Genomic DNA, 18078 nt, shown 5'->3' with positions numbered 1-18078 from the left:
TTGGCTGTGAACATAGGAGGTATAGTCAGTAAGTTTGCAGATGACACCAAAACTGGAGGTGTCGTGGACAGCGAAAAAGATTACCTCCGATTACAACGGGATCTTGATCAGTTGGGCTAATGGACTGAGGGGTGGAAGATGGAGATTAATTTAGATAAATGTGAGCTGCTACGTTTTGGAAAGGAAAATCAGGGCAGGACTTATCCACTTAATGGTAAGGTCCTGGGGAGTGTTGCTGAACAAAGAGACCTTACAGTGCAGGTTCATAGCTCCTTGAAAGTGGAGTTGCAGATAGGTAGGATAGTGAAGATGGCATTTGGTATGCTTTCCTTTATTGGTCAGTGCATTGAGTACTGGGGTTGGGAGGTCTTGTTGCGGCTGTACAGGCTATTGGTTAGGCTGTTGTTGGAATATTGCATTCAATTCTGGTCTCCCTGCTATAGGAAGGATGTTGTGAAACTTGAAAGGCTTCAGAAAAGATTTACAAGGATGTTGTCAGAATTGGAGGGTTTGAGCTACAGGGAGAGGCTGAACAGGCTAAGGCTGTTTTTGCTGGAGCATAAGGGGCTGAGGGGTGACTTTATAGAGGCTTATGAAATCATGATGAGCATGGATAGGGTGGGGGAAGTCCCCCCTGGGGTGGGGGAAGTCCAAAACTAGAGGGTATAGGTTTGAAGGGAGAGGCAAAAGGTTTAAAAGAGACCTAAGTGGCAACTTTTCCCCCCAGAGGGTGGTGCTTGTATGGAGTGAGCTACCAGAGGAAGTGGTGGAGGCTGGTACAATTGCAACATTTAAAGGCAGTTGGATGGGTATATGAATAGGGAAGGGTTTGGAGGGATATGGGCCAGATGCTGGCAAATGGGACTAGATTAGGTTAGGATATCGGGTTGGCATGGATGAGTTGGACCGAAGGGTCTGTTTCCGTGCTGTACATCTCTGTGACTCTGTGACCGTATGGTTGACATGAGGAGAAATGTTTTCACACAGGGAGTGGTTAGGATCTGGAGTACATTCCTTGGGAATGCACTGGAAGTAGTTTTGATTAAGATTTATGGAAAAACACTTGGAAAAGAAATTGCAGGGATATGGAGACAGCAGGGTAATGTGAGTTTCTCTTGTAGAAAGCCAGCGTGGACATGCTAGGCCACAAGGTCTTCTGCGCTGTAAGAATTGGATGATTTTGCAATTCAGTGGGTCTCACTTGCACACTTTTTTATTATCGTGTTTGGCTTTCACAACAAGGCATATCTTAAAATGTGCCAATAATTGGCAAGTTTCTTTTCTCGTTATTTTCCATTACAAGAAGTGACAGTATCCATTGAGTAACATGTCAATCTTACAGGTAAAGAGGTTACAAGCCTTCAATGATGATGTGAACAAGCTATCACTTGCAGATTCATTCATGGTCCTGCTGCTGCGTGTGCCAAGGTAAGATAACATGACACTGCTCTGAAAAAAAATCAAGGGACTATGATTTGTTTCTACTTTACTGACTACATTGATTGTAAGCACATGTTTACCACAAGCTGCGAATTATAGATCCAACCAGAAATCAGACTAGTTTGGATCTGTTAATGCATAATAAGGCAGGTTTAACAAATGATCTCATGAGTAAAATATCCACCAGGAAACAGTGACCATAACATGGTAGAATTTAGTACTCCATTTGAGGGTGTGAAACTTGAGTTGGAAACAGCTGTGTTTACTTCAGTAAGTGTAGTGAAATAGAGAAGAGAGCAGAGTTGGCTAGAGCGGGTAGGGGGGAGAAAAGGGTTCAGCAGAAAAACAGTTGAGGAACAATGAAAGATATTTAAGCAGCTAGCTCCTGACTCACGATTCCCATTGATGAAGAAAGATTCTAGGAACGAGTTAAACTGACTATGGTTCACCAAGGAATTTGAGCATAGCATTGAATTGATTAAAAAAAAGACAACTTTGCAAAGTTTAGTGCTCTGCCAGAGATCTGGGAAAGTTTTAGAAGCCAAAAAAAATCAAAAATAATAAAGAGGGAGGAACTAAACTATGAAGGCAAACTAGTAATTTCAAAGTGGACTGTAAGTGCTTCTTTAAATAGATGAAAAGGAAGAGAGAAGCAATATGAACATAGGCCCCTTTGAGAATGTGACTGGGAAAATAATAATGGGGAAACAAGGAAATACCAGAGGAGTTGACTGATTACATCAATCTTCATGGTAAAGGACACCAATAGCATCCAAAAATACGAAATAATCAAGGGGCAAAAGGAGGTGAGAAAATACAGTATCATTAGAGAAAAACTACTAGGGAAACTAATGGGGCATAAGGTTAATCATTTTCCTAGACCTGGCAGGCTGCATCCTAGAATATGAAAGGAAGTGTCTAAAGAGATTCTGGATGCACAGATTGTAGTCTTCCAAGAATCCTTGGTCTCTGGAAGAGTCCCAGGGGATTGGGAAACTCCCAGTGTAACAGCCTTATTCAGAAAGAGGAGACAAACAGATTAGCCTAACCTGTCATTGGGAAATCTTCAAAACTATTAGAAAGCTCGTAATATCAAATATATAATATGATCAAACAGAGTCAATATCACTTCATGAAGGGGTTAATCCTGCCTGACAAATATATTCTGATTGTTAAAGAGATAATGAACAGATAGATGAAATGGAATGAGTAGATGAAGGATACTTGAATTTCCAGAAGACATTCAATAAGGTACAGTATGTTAGACTATTAAAAAAAGATGAGTCCATGTTATTGGCAATATTGTATTAGCAGGGTAGAGGATTGGCTAACTAATAGAATAAAGAGAGTTAATATAAGTGGGGCATTTTCAGAATGGCAACCTGTAACTTGTAGAGTGCCACCTGGGTCAGTTTCTGAAGAAGAGTCATATTGAGCTTGAAATGTTAATGCTGCTTCTTTCTTTTACAGATGTTGCCAGATCTGCTGAGTTTCTCCAGCATTTTATGTTTGTTCCACTTGGATCAATATTGGGGCCACAATTATTTAGAATATATATTAATGATTTGGAAAAGGGAAATGAATGTATAGTATCATTGCCAAGTTTACAGATGACACAAAAGTAGGTGGGAAAGCAATTAATGCAGATGACACAAAAAGTCAACTGTAGGAATTAGAAACAATTTAAGTGAATGGGCAAAAACACAGCAGATGGAATATAATGTGGAAAAATATGAGGTTATGCGTTTTAGCAGTAAGAACAGAGGAGCTGAATATTATTTAATTTGAGAAAGACTAGAAAGTTGTCTCATTTTTTGAGTTGGGAGTCCTCATGCATTAATCTCAAAAAATTTGTCAGGTAACTGGGAAGAGAAATGAAATGTTGGCCTTTATTTCAAAAGGAATGGTATATAAAAGTCAGAAGGTTTTGCTAAAACAATACAAGACATGCGTCAGACCATAATTGGAATACTGTGAACAGTTTTGGTTCCCTTATCTAAGGAGCAATATAGTGACAGTGGAGGCAGTCCAGAGAAGGTTCACAAGATTGGCCCTAGGTATGGGGGTGGGGGGAGGGATTTCCTTATGAGTAAGCTGTGTCTGTGCTCATTGGAAATTGGATGTATGAGAGATGATCTCATATTGAAACATATATGATTCTTAGAGGGATTGACAGGTTAGATGTAGAGAGACTGTTTCTCCTTGTGGAAGAGTCTAGAATCAGAGGGTACAATGTAAGATTGAGGGGTTGCAAACTGAAGGCAAAAATGAGAAGGAATTTCTTCTCTGAGAGGATAATGATTCTGTAGAACTCTATACTGCAGAAGATTGTAGAGACCAGTTCATTAAGTACATTCAGGGGTGGGACAGACAGATTCTCACCAGTTAGGGAATCCAGGATTATTGGGAAAGGGAGACAAGTCAGATCAGATCAGCCACAATCTCATTGAATGTTAGAGAAGCTTGAAGGGGCCAAATTGCCTGCTTCTACACCCATGTCTTATGGTTTTATGTGACCTGTGTCTTGTTCTTCAATGACACCAATGGGGACAATGCATTGCACCGTGGTGCCTGGCAACTGGACCCCCACCCCACCCCACCCCACCCCACAGTTTTATGTGTAAACAAATATTCGCCCTGTCTGTGCTCCATATTAATATACAAATGTGTGCAAATGGAATATACAAATGTGTAATGAAACACAGATCATGATTTTTCTGGTTTGCAGCTATGCTCTGAGGGTGGAGGCTATGGTTCTTAAAGAAGAATTTTCTCCTGCCTGCTTTACTCTCTACAAAGAAATGAGAGCAATCCGAACAGCCACAAAAGGTATTCATTACAAAAGGCGAATTACATTAGCACAATCCTCAAGTGCCAGTCATCTACTCACTTGGGAAGGATCAATATATATTTTTTAAAGTTTGTAGTGTTCTGCAATGTGATATATTCGTTTTAATGCATGGTCGAAACGTGGCTGTGAATCCAGTCTTGCAAACCTTTCCACTTGATTATCCTGGACCGGGATTGTAGTTTTGGTGTGGGTCTTCTTTCTGACTGTGATCTATCAGGTCCTGCTGCAGCTGGATGTTATCAGACTTTTGAAGGGACCTCTTTAACATTAATGTTGATCTCTCACTACACCTTTTCAGCAGCTACAATATTGTATCCTGCACTCTGTTCTGTTCCCCTGATGCACTTGTATAGTATGATCTGCCCATAAAGTACATAAGACCACACTTTTCACTGTACCTTGATACACGTGACAGTAATAAATCAAATCAAATGTGTGTGAACACCTGGTGAGGACACATTGGGCTCAGCTGTGATTATCGCATATATTGTTTGTACTGTCAACGTGCACTGGTTAGACTTGTGCATGAATAGAATAGGCTTAAGTGAAGTGAAGTGAAGTTTGGGTGGCACGGTGGCTCAGTGTTTAGCACTGCTGCCTCAAAGCACCGGGGAATTCCCGCCTTGCGTGACTGTCTCTATGGAGTTTGCACATTCTCCCCGTGTCTGCGTAGGTTTCCTCCCACAATCCGAAGATGTGCAGGTCAGGTGAATTGGCCATGCTAAATTGTCCCATAATGTTAGTTGCATTAGTCAGAGGGAAATGGGTCTGGGTGGGTTACTCTTCAGAGGGTCAGTGTGGACTGGTTGGGCCAAAGGGCCTGTTTTCACGCTGTAGAGAATCTAATCAAATCCAATCTAAAGTGTCTATTGCCAAAGGAACCTGACCTCAAAAGATTGTCCTACCTTTCAGATGTGGAGGGAGAAAGCCAGAGCATGAATATTTTTTTCTCAGAAGTTGGGTTTTCGATCTGAGTGGATGTCTGCCTTATGCCTGCATTTGTTGATTAAGAAACTGCAAATATTTCAGTTGCAAAGTTCTAAAAATGCTGGTGTCTGCTTCACAATCCATTGGCAGTGCCTCTTGGTATCTAACTGAACTTTGTACCCTTATTCACATTTTTCAGAATTGATGGCGTGTGAGGAACTTCATGCAATTCTGCATTTGGTTCTGCAGGCCGGCAATATCATGAACGCTGTAAGTGATTTATAATCGAGTTTTTTCTTGTTTTATTTTTAATGCCACACAACCAATGCAAATGGTTCTTTCTCATGGATGGCATCTTTCTCATTTCTCATTAGGGAGGTCACGCTGGGAATGCTGTGGGCTTCAAGCTCTCTTCATTACTGAAGCTTGCAGACACAAAGGCAAACAAACCAGGAATGAACTTGCTGCACTTTGTTGTTCTGGTTTGTATTCAGGCATTACTTGTGGTGTCCGCAACAGTGATCGAGTTAATTACACTTTGGAAGGGTGGGGGGGGGGGAATGAAGAGATTCCCATTTTCCTGGGAATCAGCTCAGAACTGGACAGCAATTTCCCATCATAAATTGTTGAAAATCCGTCTCTGCAAAAGGGCCAGGGAAGAGGATTTGAGCCATAGGGAGAGGTTGAATAGGCTCTTTTCCCTGGAGCATCGGAGCCTGAGGGGTGACCTTATAGAGGTTTATAAAATCATGAAGGGCATGGGATGGGATAAATAGACAAAGTCTCTTCCCTGGGGTGTGGAGTCAAGAACTAGAGGCCATAGGTTTAGGGTGAGAGGGGAAAGATATAAAAGGGACCTAAGGGGCAACTTTTTCGCGCAGGAGGTGGTGCATGTATGGAATGAGTTGCCAGAGGAAGTGGTGGAGGCTGGTACAATTATAACATTTAAAAGGCATCTGGATGGGAATATCAATAGGAAGGATTTAGAGGGATATGGGGTGAGTGCAGGCAAATGGGACTAGATTGGGTTGGGATATCTGGTCGGCATGGACGGGTTGGACGGAAGGGTCTGTTTCCGTGCTGTACATCTCCATGACTCTATGGTTAACCTTCTGATAAGATACGCCATTAGGTCTGAGAAAGAATAATTCACTTTTCACTCAGCACATCAGAAATAGTTCTGACGCGAGTTGACTAACACAAAGGAAGATGAAATGTGGTTTCAATTGTCTCAGTTATTCCTCTATGTATTTGTAAGAAGAAGCCAGTGACAATGGTCTTTTTGTCCAATAGGAAGCCCAAAAAAAGGACGCAAACCTTTCCGTTTTCCCTGAAAAGCTGAAGCATGTCCAGGAGGCAGCGAGGTAACACATTAAGTTGTCATTTTCTGTTCCTCCTCCCACCCACACACACACATTCAGATCAAAGATTAGGAAACAAAGGTCAGGTCAAAACAGACAATGCAGATAGCTATCAAATTATACATTTGTCCCAAGAGAAGTCATAAATAGACCTCAGATAATTCATATTTTAAAAACAAACTTCGGCAGACACACCTGATAATCTTTAGGTCACGCACGCTTTCCAACTATTCCATAACCAATGTCAACTTGCAGGTGGGACAAATGAAGTGGTTGTGTTTATTATTATTCCTTTTGTTTCCATCACGTACCTGGAGTCTACTATGCAAACATTAGCAGTGCTTAGCTTTGTCATTACCTGGATATTCATGCTAGATAAAAGCTACCAGTACAGGTTAGATTCACCAAAATGCACCTCACCTTTGGGTCTGAGCATCATGGTGTACCATAACCTCTTACAAACAATAGGTTAAACGATAGGTTAATGGTAGATTAAATGATAGGTTAAACGATAGGTTAGACGATAGGTTAAATGATAGGTTAATGATAGATAGGGTCAACGATAGGTTAAACGATAGGTTAAACAAGAGGTTAATGGTAGATTAAATGATAGGTTAAACGATAGGTTAAATGATAGGTAGGGTCAACGATAGGTTAAATGATAGGTTAAACGATAGGTTAACGATAGGTTAAACGATAGGTTAATGATAGGTTAAACCTAATGATAGGTTAAATGCATGCAAGGTTGTTAGATAGGATAATGTAAGGATATGGTAAGGGAGGTCTGTTTGAAGCACTACTGTTCAGTCTTGAAGATGCAAGAAATGAGACAATGTTTCTGGGAAATCCTGGGTTTTCAACTTCCTTGCCTTTCCCACAATTCCATGGATATTCTCACAGTCACTTAACTTGCTACTGTTCTGGCGTCCTCTGAAACACACCTGAATTACGCCATTGACAGAATAAATTCTCTGCTGATATTGTAGTGGTTCAGGTGCCCGTTAAAGAGATAGCAAGTCCAAATGACCCTCTTTTCCCAGTGGTTCAAACAGATTTTTGATATTGTCAATGTCAAACTGTAAATCGAGTACTCACTGTTTCTGAAAGCTTTAACATCCTGTGTTCCCAATAGGAAGGAAACAGGAGGAAACAAGTTCAAAAACAAACAAAGCAAGAAAAGGGATGTTGTTTGCTATCAGAATTTTTAAAATTCCTTATTTCAATATTTAGGAAATAAAAAAATAGAGTTGAAGTCCAAGGTGGTAACTCGCAAACAAAAACTTGGATGAATAAAATAAAAATCTGAAATATATAGCAGATTAATCAATATTCAGTTAGGTTGCACCTGAAGATATCATAACCTACCCGTCCATATTATAGTTACTGACTTTCTACGAATTTGCTGCTTCAACTGCAGATTTTCATCACTTGTGGTGTTTTTTCATGTAACTCACATAAGTGCTCTATAACAGTGCTGGTGCACAGTGTGATAGCTACTCAAATAGATACTGCTTTGCTTTGCATAATACTCCACCATTCATAATTGACTTATTGCCATTTCAGGTACAGTTTTATGTTAGGAGACTTTGTTTAAGACTAACTACGAGGTGATGCAGAGAATAAAGCCAGTATAAAGCTTTTTATTATGTGGAATTCTGATTTGTTGTTAATGTATATTTTCATTTAAGATTGTCAGTAGACAGCATCGATGGAGAGCTGCAATCACTTGTTAGCAGGACAAAATGGCTGCAAGTAAATTTAAAGCAAGACTTTGAACTCCTGCAACAAATGGAGGATTTCACTCAGGTGAGTCAGTGTTAAAAGGTACTGTGCTTGTGTATTCACTTGACAGCTTTTCAAAGGTGAGAAGATTACTTAATTAGCATCTTGCTGGTGAATATATAAGATAATTGTATTCAATTTATGAACAACACTGACGTGTTGCAGTAACTAGTCTAAGCCAGAAAGATAATTATACATTGTTTTGTCTGTTGGCTACTGTTAGTATCAAGCTCTCCACGTTGTACCTATCACACATGTCGAAAGTTCCTGGCAAGATTTGTTTGACTGTGTAGAGAATACTCATGTTTAGTTGCTGAGTACAGAAATTATCCTGCAAGTAAGTCATAGATAACATACAATTGCTGTGCACATATTGACTTGTGGATAAAAACTCCAATACTTAACCAAATCATAGGATCCCTACAGTGTGGAAGCAGGTCATTCAGCCTATTGAGTTTATATCGACCCTCCAAAGAGCATCCCACCCAGAACATGCCATCCCTATAAACCTGCATTTCCCATGCCAGCCTGCACATCCCTGGACACTATGGGCAATTTAACATGACCAATCCACCCTAACCTGCACATCCCTGGACACTATGGGCAATTTAACATGACCAATCCACCCTAATCTGCACGTCCCTGGACACTATGGGCAATTTAGCATGGCCAATCCAGCCTAACCTACATATCCCTGGGCACTATGGGCAATTTAGCACGGCCAATCCATCCTAACCTGTACATCCCTGGACACTATGGGACAATTTAGCACGGCCAATCCACCTGAACCTACACATCCCTGGGCACAATGGGCAATTCAGCACGTCTAATCCAACCTAACCTACACATCCCTGGACACTATGGGCAATTTAACATGACCAATCCACCCTAATCTGCACGTCCCTGGACACTATGGGCAATTTAGCACGGCCAATCCAGCCTAACCTACATATCCCTGGGCACTATGGGCAATTTAGCATGGCCAATCCATCCTAACCTGTACATCCCTGGACACTATGGGCAATTTAGCACGGCCAATCCACCTGAACCTACACATCCCTGAACACTATGGGCAATTTAGCATGGCCAATTCACCTAACTTACAAATTTTTGGATTGTGGGAGGAAACCAGAGCACCCAGAGGAAATCCATGCAGACACAGGGAGAATGTGCAAACTCCACACAGACAGTTGCCTGAGGTTAGAATCGAACCCGGGTCCAGCAATGCTAATCACTGAACCATTGTGCCACCCGGAATATGCCCAAAATGTATTCTGTTTCTGTTAGAATTACACTACTAAAAATATATTTAGAATTTATAAAATTACGTGCAGAATTTCGATGGACTAAATCACCAAAAAGTATTTAATCCAATCTGTTATCATTATGCCTGAAAAGATGTATCTGTCATTTTACAAATAAAGGCATTATTACAAGTTAGAAAAAAACCATCATGAAATCGCATTTTATGAAGTTAACAACTGTGTCATTAAAACTCTGTTCTGCTGCAAGTAGTCTAAGGATAGAATAAAAATATTTAATATTTCTATCAGATGTGGAAATTAATTCTGAGCATGTAGTCTAAGGCTGAAAGAGTTATTTTTTGAGATTTAATATAATTTAAAAGATTAGTCCAAGCCTTCTAGCAGTGGGGAAGTATGTAATCATAGCACACATGTCCAAGTAAGAAACATTTATGAAACACAAGAATTTGGAATTTGGCACGTATAGAATTGCAGGGGTGAAAATGTGTTGCTGGAAAAGCGCAGCAGGTCAGGCAGCATCCAAGGAGCAGGAGAATTGACGTTTCAGGCATGAGCCCTTCTTCAAGAATGAGGAATCAGGTTTCCTTATTCCTGAAGAAGGGCTCATGCCCGAAACGTCGATTCTCCTGCTCCTTGGATGCTGCCTGACCTGCTGCGCTTTTCCAGCAACACATTTTCAGCTCTGATCTCCAGCATCTGCAGTCCTCACTTTCTCCTAGAATTGCAGGGGGAAAGGAACAATCTCATAGAATGATAGAGCAAGTCTCCATACCCGAGAATACTTTGTAAGTGAGGATACCAAGGATGGTCACCTTGCAGAACAAACTGGGCACTCACATGAACTTATAATGCATGAAGGAACCTGGGGTCCCACAATGAATTACAACTGAGTAACATTTTCTGTTTTCTCAAAACAGAACAGAGCCAAATTTGACAGGTGTAGTTCAATGATTCAAATGTAATCATTTTACAATAATTAGTTTTAATAGTTTTAATTAATGCATTAACGGTAATGTAAATAGTTTTATAATTGTGTGTAATAATTATCCCACATGACTGACGTTGGATATCTTTCAGTACTATCTGTTTTTTACACTGTGTTACTATATTTTGAAAAATGGAGAAAGCTATTTTATACATGTTTTGAGAAGGTGATGAAATCCACAAATTCAGATTGTCTGCCTTTTTTAATGAGGTTATTCTGTTATGGAATGTAACTGGAATCTAACTGAGTATTTCCTGCCCATCTCTAACGACCCTTGAGGACATGGTGATGAACTGCCTTCTTGACCCACAGCTGTAGGTACATACACTGCTGTTGGAAAGTGTGTTGCAGAATTTTGACCTCAGTGACAGGGATTAAATAACCCCATAGTGTCAAAGCAAAATGGGTTCCCAGGTTGAAGGGGCGGATGGTGGTATTTTAATGTCAGTTTATTTTTTTTTGTGTGGTTGATATTTATTTAAAAATGTAGACCTTTTCGATTGGATTTCCGTCCAGCATTCACACAGTCTGTGTCTGTTTCACTATAGCAAGCTTTAAAAGAAGTGGATAAATTAGAGAGAGAGCGAGAGGATTTGCAAAGGGAGACTAACACTCTCATCGACTTCTTCTGTGAAGATAAAGAAACAATGAAATTAGAAGAATGCTTTAAGATATTTCGAGACTTTTGTGAGCGTTTTAAAAAAGCTGTCAAGGTAAGACAGATCATATCCCACTCTGATCTAGAATGGTTGCAATTGCTTTGCAAGTACTTTTTCTCACTGTGCGAAGCGAATCCATCCCAGAAATGTCTGACAGCAGCCTGAGCGTTGATGATCAAGTTCACTGAATGCCAGAAAGAAATTCTCTTAATTGTTTGATCTCAAGTTTTGAAACCAGGTACCAGCTGCAGTTATTGTAAATACAGTTGGGTGGAGCAGCTGTGCAGTCAGGCCAACAGCTCTGCAATGTCAAATGGAAGTTGCACTGGTCGGTGTGGAACAGAATCACATGGTGCTAAGGAAATCCTCCAATCTGGCCTGCAGTCTCAGTTGAGTTGATTGTTCTCAGCCAGAGCAGCAGTAGGAGTCACCTATTCGGTTTATCACTCCTTCCTGAGCTGCAGAGGAGAAAAACTAATTAAATTTCCTCTTTGCTAACCAGTGCCCCAGCTGGAATCTTTACATGTGGCTATCTGATTATGAAAGAGTCTGGCTCAATAGCCATTATCCCATGTTTTTAAATTAACTTTAAACTCTGATCCCTACTTTGATCAGCAATTGAAGAGCTGTTGAGATCTGTTGAATGGTACTGCGAGCGAGTGTCAGCATCATCGATGCACATGTGTGTCAACTAGTAACTATAATTGATGTGTTTTTTTTAATCACTGAATTTATTTTAAGTTATACATGAGAAATTGTCATTGAACTGAAATGATGTGTACTTGGCGACTGAAATATTGAAATGTCTGTTCCCCAGGAGAATAGGGACAGAGAAATCCAGGATCTCCGTCAACAGCAGAAGCTAAAGGAATTGGAAGAGAAACGACATCTGTGGGTGGCTGGTGAGCGGGCTGTATTCGGACGGAGCAGTAGTGAAAATGATGTGGAGCTTCTCATCAAAGATGGACTACATGAGCTTCTGGCTTTCACACAACGAAGTTCCCAAAGCCCGGGGGGTGTGAAAAGAACACGAAGCAGACGCATCCGCTCGGCTGGAGGCTCGGTTATGGACAGCCATTTACTGTCCTTTCTGCAGGCTGGTGAAACAGATGAACAGGCCAAATCCAACAGTATCCCTCGATCGATGGCACGATGCTCCAGACAGAGGGCAGCCTGGCAGGAGATGTCAGAAACTCGAGAAGGCAGTTTAGATAATGCATACTTTGACTCAGACTGGGGCTCTTCTCCGAGCACGCCTGTAAAAGACAGCATGCGTCGCAGAGCCTCTGCTGTGCCTTACATTACTGAGAGTATTTATACAACAAACATAGGGAAGACAGAGACTGACAATGCAATCAGTCAGACTGGACATGAAGCTGCCAATAACAATGAAAATATAAGACAGAATTGGAATCACCCAAAGAGCACAGAGACCACAAATATAAACCAGATTACTGCAGTCAGAGACCAACTTGGGGTCCTTGAAGGTTTACAAATTTTTAATTACTCCAATTCAAAAGCAGCTGACTCTAGCCAAGTAACAACCTGTGACGAAGTTACACTAACAGACATAGAGTACGCAGAAGACTTGAGTTTGCAAACTCCTAGTGTAGATGTGAGTTTGCAGACTCCTGACACAGACATGAGTCTGCAGACTCCTGTTACAGATGTGAGTCTGCAGACTACTGATACAGATATGAGTATTATTACTCATGACACAGATGTGAGTTTGAAAACTCCTGACACAGATGTGAGTTTGCAGACTCCCGAGACAGATATGAATTTTCAGCCTCCTGGTGTCTCCAACTCAAGTGTACTTTTGTCCAACCTTAACTACTCCAATGGTGAGCCTTACTGTGTTTCAAATCCGCACTCATCACCACAAAAGGACAAAGCGAATGAAAGCACTGATGTTTCTATATTGAACTCAGATATCATAAAGTCACCCACGAGCCTTATTCCAAATAAGGAGTGTGGAACCGTGTTTTTTGTGTTGGGATACACAGATGATGTGGACCGTTCTGGATCTTCAGAGAAATGTGAAATAAAAGCTGTTTGTCAAGAAATCATCGAAGAATCACGTCAGGTTTGGGAAAGCCAAGATAATCAGATCAGAGACCAGATTGCAACATCTCATGAGTTAGAGCGCATGACACCAGACCATCTTTCTCAGCCTGTCACTAAAGCTATAGCCAATCAAAACATTTTAACTGATGAGGCAGTCTCTCTGAAATTGGATTTGCCAAAGAAGGCAAAGCAGGTTTCCAATGTAAAGCAGTCTCAGGCTGTTAGAGAGAAAACAGCGGCCAGTGTAAAAACAACAGCGCATTATTTCAGTAGTGCAGTCCATCCCAAATCTCCAAGAACAGCACGCCACTCAAATAACGATGAAATAAAAAAGATTATGCCAATATCAAAGTCAACCAGAAGATCAAATAGTGCTAAAAGACTGGAAACGAAAACATCAAATAGTGATGAACTAAGACAGTCACAAAAGGCAACAGGGTCAAATAGGAGGGACAGCTGCTCAAAGACCCCCCGGAGGTTCAGCTGTACAACTGCAGATCAGAAGTCAACAAAGGGGACTAGTTCTTTGGATAGCTCATCAAATAGTCTGCCAAAGCGTAGAGATTCCCTCCATAAACCTAGTGCTAAACCAGTCCACAATATCCCCAGGCCGAAACCAGAGGAAAGCACTAAAATCTGTCGCTCAAGTACAAGAGGTTTCCCTAAGTCGAGAACAGACACTGGTGGGACAGGGGGAGCCACTGAGAGAAGTGACATTGCCACACCAAACCCAACTCCTAACTTTGCCAGGAATACTGTGGCATCATCATCTCGACGCCAAAAGATAGAGTCCACGCGGATCCCCGGCACATCTCCACAAACCCCCAAGACAACAAGTCTTACCAGAGCGGCTTCACAAAGACAAACAACAACAAAGTGCACTGGGACAAACCACACAAGGAGCAATGAAAATGCTTATCTAAAAAGGGCAGGGAGCCAAAAACCATTGAGCAAGACTCAGGAGGCGAGTAAAACACCGAGCTATAAAACTGAAATCACTTGCACAGGAAACAATAGTTTACTGAAATCTACAGAAAAGAAACCTGCCCCAGCAGCAGACTCTGGTCGGGTTCGGAAAACTCCAGAACGGGTACTGAAATGGAAGTGAGTTTTCCAATTGTGTGTAGATTCGGGTAGTATCCAGTTAAAGGCAATGAGGGAATCTTTCTGAAAGGCAAGTTCACTCCTCGTGAGCACCCAGCTCAACTTTTCATTGGTGCATGATGTTGTTCCACATCTTGTCAAGCTGATGGTACTCGCTTGAACATTAGACTTCCAGCCAGAGGATCGGAAAGTCATCAGAAATCCCATTGCCAACTGGTGGACAAGCTTTGCTGTTCTTTAAACCCCCTGATGTCAGCCAGATTGCTGGAACTGCTCTCTGTGGCACTGGGAGGAGGTGGCGAAATCACTCAAACCGGTCTGCCTTTTACAAGTGCATCTCCGATCATCCAGTGAACAGATAACCAGAGAAATATCCTGGCCACATCAGATTTATTGTGACAGAGGGAAGCAGGAATGGAAGGCCTAATGAGGGAATAATGATTGTAATAGAAGTTTGCATTCTCATTCTACTGATGCTGAACCAGAACCGAACAGCATCTTAATTAATAGCAACATGATTGCTAATTCCTCAGGAAGAATTGCTGGTCCAAGGTGTTTTTGTAGGATTGAGTTAGAATGCTGTTGCCCGTAATGGGATCTTGATACATTACATTAAAAATTAGACAAGCTAAGTTAGCTTATCTCTCTTGGTAGTTTTTCAATGTATCTCTTCAAAGTGAGTGTCAATGTTAAATCTTTTAGTTTCTAGAAGGTGCATATTTATCATTCTGGTGGGCTGCTACTTTCTCTTTAAGGGAGGAGGGTATTGGTGCTGAGGGTTAGAAATGTATAGAGATAATGACCTAGTGGGCTGACATATCCACTTGATAACATAGTTGCAGCACCATAATTTATTTTTTGTATTGTGTTATGTATAATGTATAATGTGTATAATAAAAGTGCATAGCATAATCTGTACAGTAAATACAATAGCTGATTATTCAGTAACTACATTCCATAGAGCGGAACCATTCGTGTCCAGTTATTTTGATGAAGCAGTCGCTGATTGTAGGGTTGTTCAGAAATTTGAACTTGAGATTTAGACCAACCATTGTATGTGGCTGTATTGTGTTTTCTGATACCCCTGGACAAAAGGACATTCTTTCTCACAATATTGGAGAAGTGGCCCTAAGTTGCACAATAACACTGCTTTTTACACACAGACCATAGTGAGATTCTTCGTCTTGACAATGATGATAACCCTTTCAATATCAGATGTTAACTGGTGACGTTTGAGCACAAACAGTGCTATAAAAGAACCTCACCTTTTGTATTTAATAGTGACCCTATACCTTAGCAATGTGCTAGTCTGTATATATAGGTGTTGCACTGCCTGTTTACCAGTTATTTTCCCTTCTGTTTTGATTAAATATGAAAACTGTAAACATCTAAATACAACTGCTTTGTCAAATTCATGCCTGTCTGCAATAACAGTTTGTCAGGCCATTCTTTGTCTTACTCTGTAGCATTTTTAGGGGGATATATATTTTACCCTGGTCTCTGTGAAGAGGCTACTTTAATCTGAATGAACTGTGTTTTTTTCTTAGAGCTGAGCTCATTATATCTCTTAACTGACCCACATGCTGTATGGGACTGGGTCTGAATGGCTGCAGACTGCTGAATCACCCCACGCTGTGCTTGAGATTAATAGCATTTTAATTGTTTTTATTGGCAAATTAAGGAAGCTTTTCTTTTCTTTCCTTATGCCTTTAACTGATACATTTGAGAACATTATTTTACATCCACAATAGAGAGAGAGAGAGAGAGCTTAATGTAAACACAACAAAACTGATATTCACTCTGAAAATATTTCACATTTCAATTTGGCAAAGTGCAAGTATTTTCTTTGTCTCTGATACACTTTTGCTGATTTGGCTACGATGTTAGTTAGCTTCATTCAAATTCTCCATTCCTTATCAATTACCCCATCCTATGTCACTGTGTAACAAAGGGCAGTATGTCGATGATAACTGCTTCATTTTGCCTTGTCATTGGCTGCCTTTATCAGATTTTTCCAAATGTAATCACTCAGTGGCCATTTCAGATTGTATGGTTACCTTCAAGTTGTGAACAAAAGTGATGTATCTTTGTAAATTGAAATGAAGTGTTGTATACAGTAACATTTGCACGTTCCACATAACTTCTGTTCAGTCAAGTATTAAAAGTAAGTTCTGGCTCGTTAAGTCGTGCTTGTATTTTCTTTTAGTGAGGCGTATAACTGCCCATTGTTACATTACTTACATCACAGCCAGTTGAGATAAACTGACAGAGACTCTGGAGTGAGATTGGGATTTGATCGGGGCTGGAACAGTGTCACACCAATTGCCAGCTGTATACCAATCTGATATTCAGCTCCATTGACTACAGTATCACTGGATATCAGGCAAATGAATCCATGTATTTGGTGTTTCTGAAGATGTTTGATTTCACTTAAAGGTGATGGCCTTGTGGATTGTTAATCTGGAGACCAGGTAATCTTCTGGGGGCCTGGTTTGAATCCTGCCATGGCACATGCTATCCTTACTTGGTCTGATCTCAGTATGACTCCAGAGCAAAGTAATGTGGTTGACTCTTAACTGGCCTCTAGGCAATAAAATTGCGGCTGCTGGAAGCCAAGGTAGACAGGCAGGAAGCTGGAAGAACACAGCAAGCCAGGCAGTATCAGGAGGTAGAGAAGTCAACATTTTGGGTGTAACCCTTCTTCAGGACTGGGGGTGGGTGTGGGGGGAGCTGCAGATAAAGGACATGCCCAGGACAGGGTGGTGAAGTGGGGATAGGTGAAGACAGGCAGAGGGTACGACCTGGTTGGTCAATGGGAGGAATGAATCCGGTTGGTGGCAGGGAGCAGTGGAAGGAAGGGGGAGGAGCTGGGAAGGGATTTGGGGATGGGGAGGAAGGTTATTTGAAACTGGAGAACTCAATGTTACGTCCTCCGGGCTGTAGGCTGCCCAGGCGGAAGATGAGGTGTTGTTCCTCCAATTTGCACTGTAGTTCATTGTGGCAATGGAGTAGGCCAAGGATGGTCATGTCAGAAAGGAAGTGGGAAGGGGGATTGAAATGGTCAGTGACTGGGAGGTCCGGTGGGCCCCTGTGGGCCCCCATGCGATGCTCAGTGAATCATTCCCTAAGTTTACATTCGGTCTCCCTAATGTAGAGAAGACCACATCGGGAACACCTGATGCAGGTTGGAGGAGAGGCAGGTGAATGTCTGTCTCACCTGGAAGGACTGTTTGGGGCCCTGGATGGAGGTGAGGGGGGGGTTGGTGTACCATCAGGTTTTCCATCTTTTCTGGGTGAAGGGAAAGGTACCTGGGGTTCGATGGCGGGGGTGGCGTGAACCAAGGACTGTCAGAGGGAACAATCCTTACAGAAGGCAGAGAGCGGTGGGGAGGGGAAGATATTCTTGGTGGTGGGGTGTAGTTGGAGTTAGCGAAGTGTTTAAGAATGATACGTTGGATGCGGAGACTGGTGGGGTGGAGGTGAGGACAAGGGGGTCTCTAACTTTATTGGGTATGGAGGGGAGGGTGAGGCCAGTGGAACAAGGAGTGGAGGTGGTGCAGTGGAGGGCTGTCTGGATGACAGAGTGGGGGGGGGGGTCAGCACATTGTTCAAAATAGGTGGACATCTGGGATAGTTG

The 18078-nt window shown here is 41.6% G+C and overlaps 1 protein-coding gene across 4 annotated transcripts in view; it reads left to right on the top strand.

The window, feature by feature from the left end:
* Window positions 1-16624, top strand: part of fhdc1 (FH2 domain containing 1) — a 195426-nt gene extending 178802 nt beyond the window's left edge. For all 4 annotated transcript variants that reach the window (XM_072588574.1, XM_072589800.1, XM_072589154.1 and 1 more), the window contains exons 6-13: window positions 1343-1428; window positions 4169-4269; window positions 5418-5488; window positions 5593-5700; window positions 6512-6582; window positions 8268-8385; window positions 11160-11324; window positions 12088-16624. In XM_072588574.1, the coding sequence (XP_072444675.1) occupies window positions 1343-1428; window positions 4169-4269; window positions 5418-5488; window positions 5593-5700; window positions 6512-6582; window positions 8268-8385; window positions 11160-11324; window positions 12088-14445 (3078 nt within the window). In that variant the 3' untranslated portion in view covers window positions 14446-16624. The remainder of the gene's footprint in view (window positions 1-1342; window positions 1429-4168; window positions 4270-5417; window positions 5489-5592; window positions 5701-6511; window positions 6583-8267; window positions 8386-11159; window positions 11325-12087) is intronic.
* The last annotated feature ends 1454 nt before the right edge of the window (window positions 16625-18078 follow it).

This window comes from Chiloscyllium punctatum, chromosome 1 (assembly GCF_047496795.1).
Source record: "Chiloscyllium punctatum isolate Juve2018m chromosome 1, sChiPun1.3, whole genome shotgun sequence".
Taxonomy (NCBI): Eukaryota; Metazoa; Chordata; class Chondrichthyes; order Orectolobiformes; family Hemiscylliidae; genus Chiloscyllium; species Chiloscyllium punctatum.
Note: the sequence above shows the minus strand (reverse complement) of the source record. Positions and strands in the feature narration are given on the sequence as shown.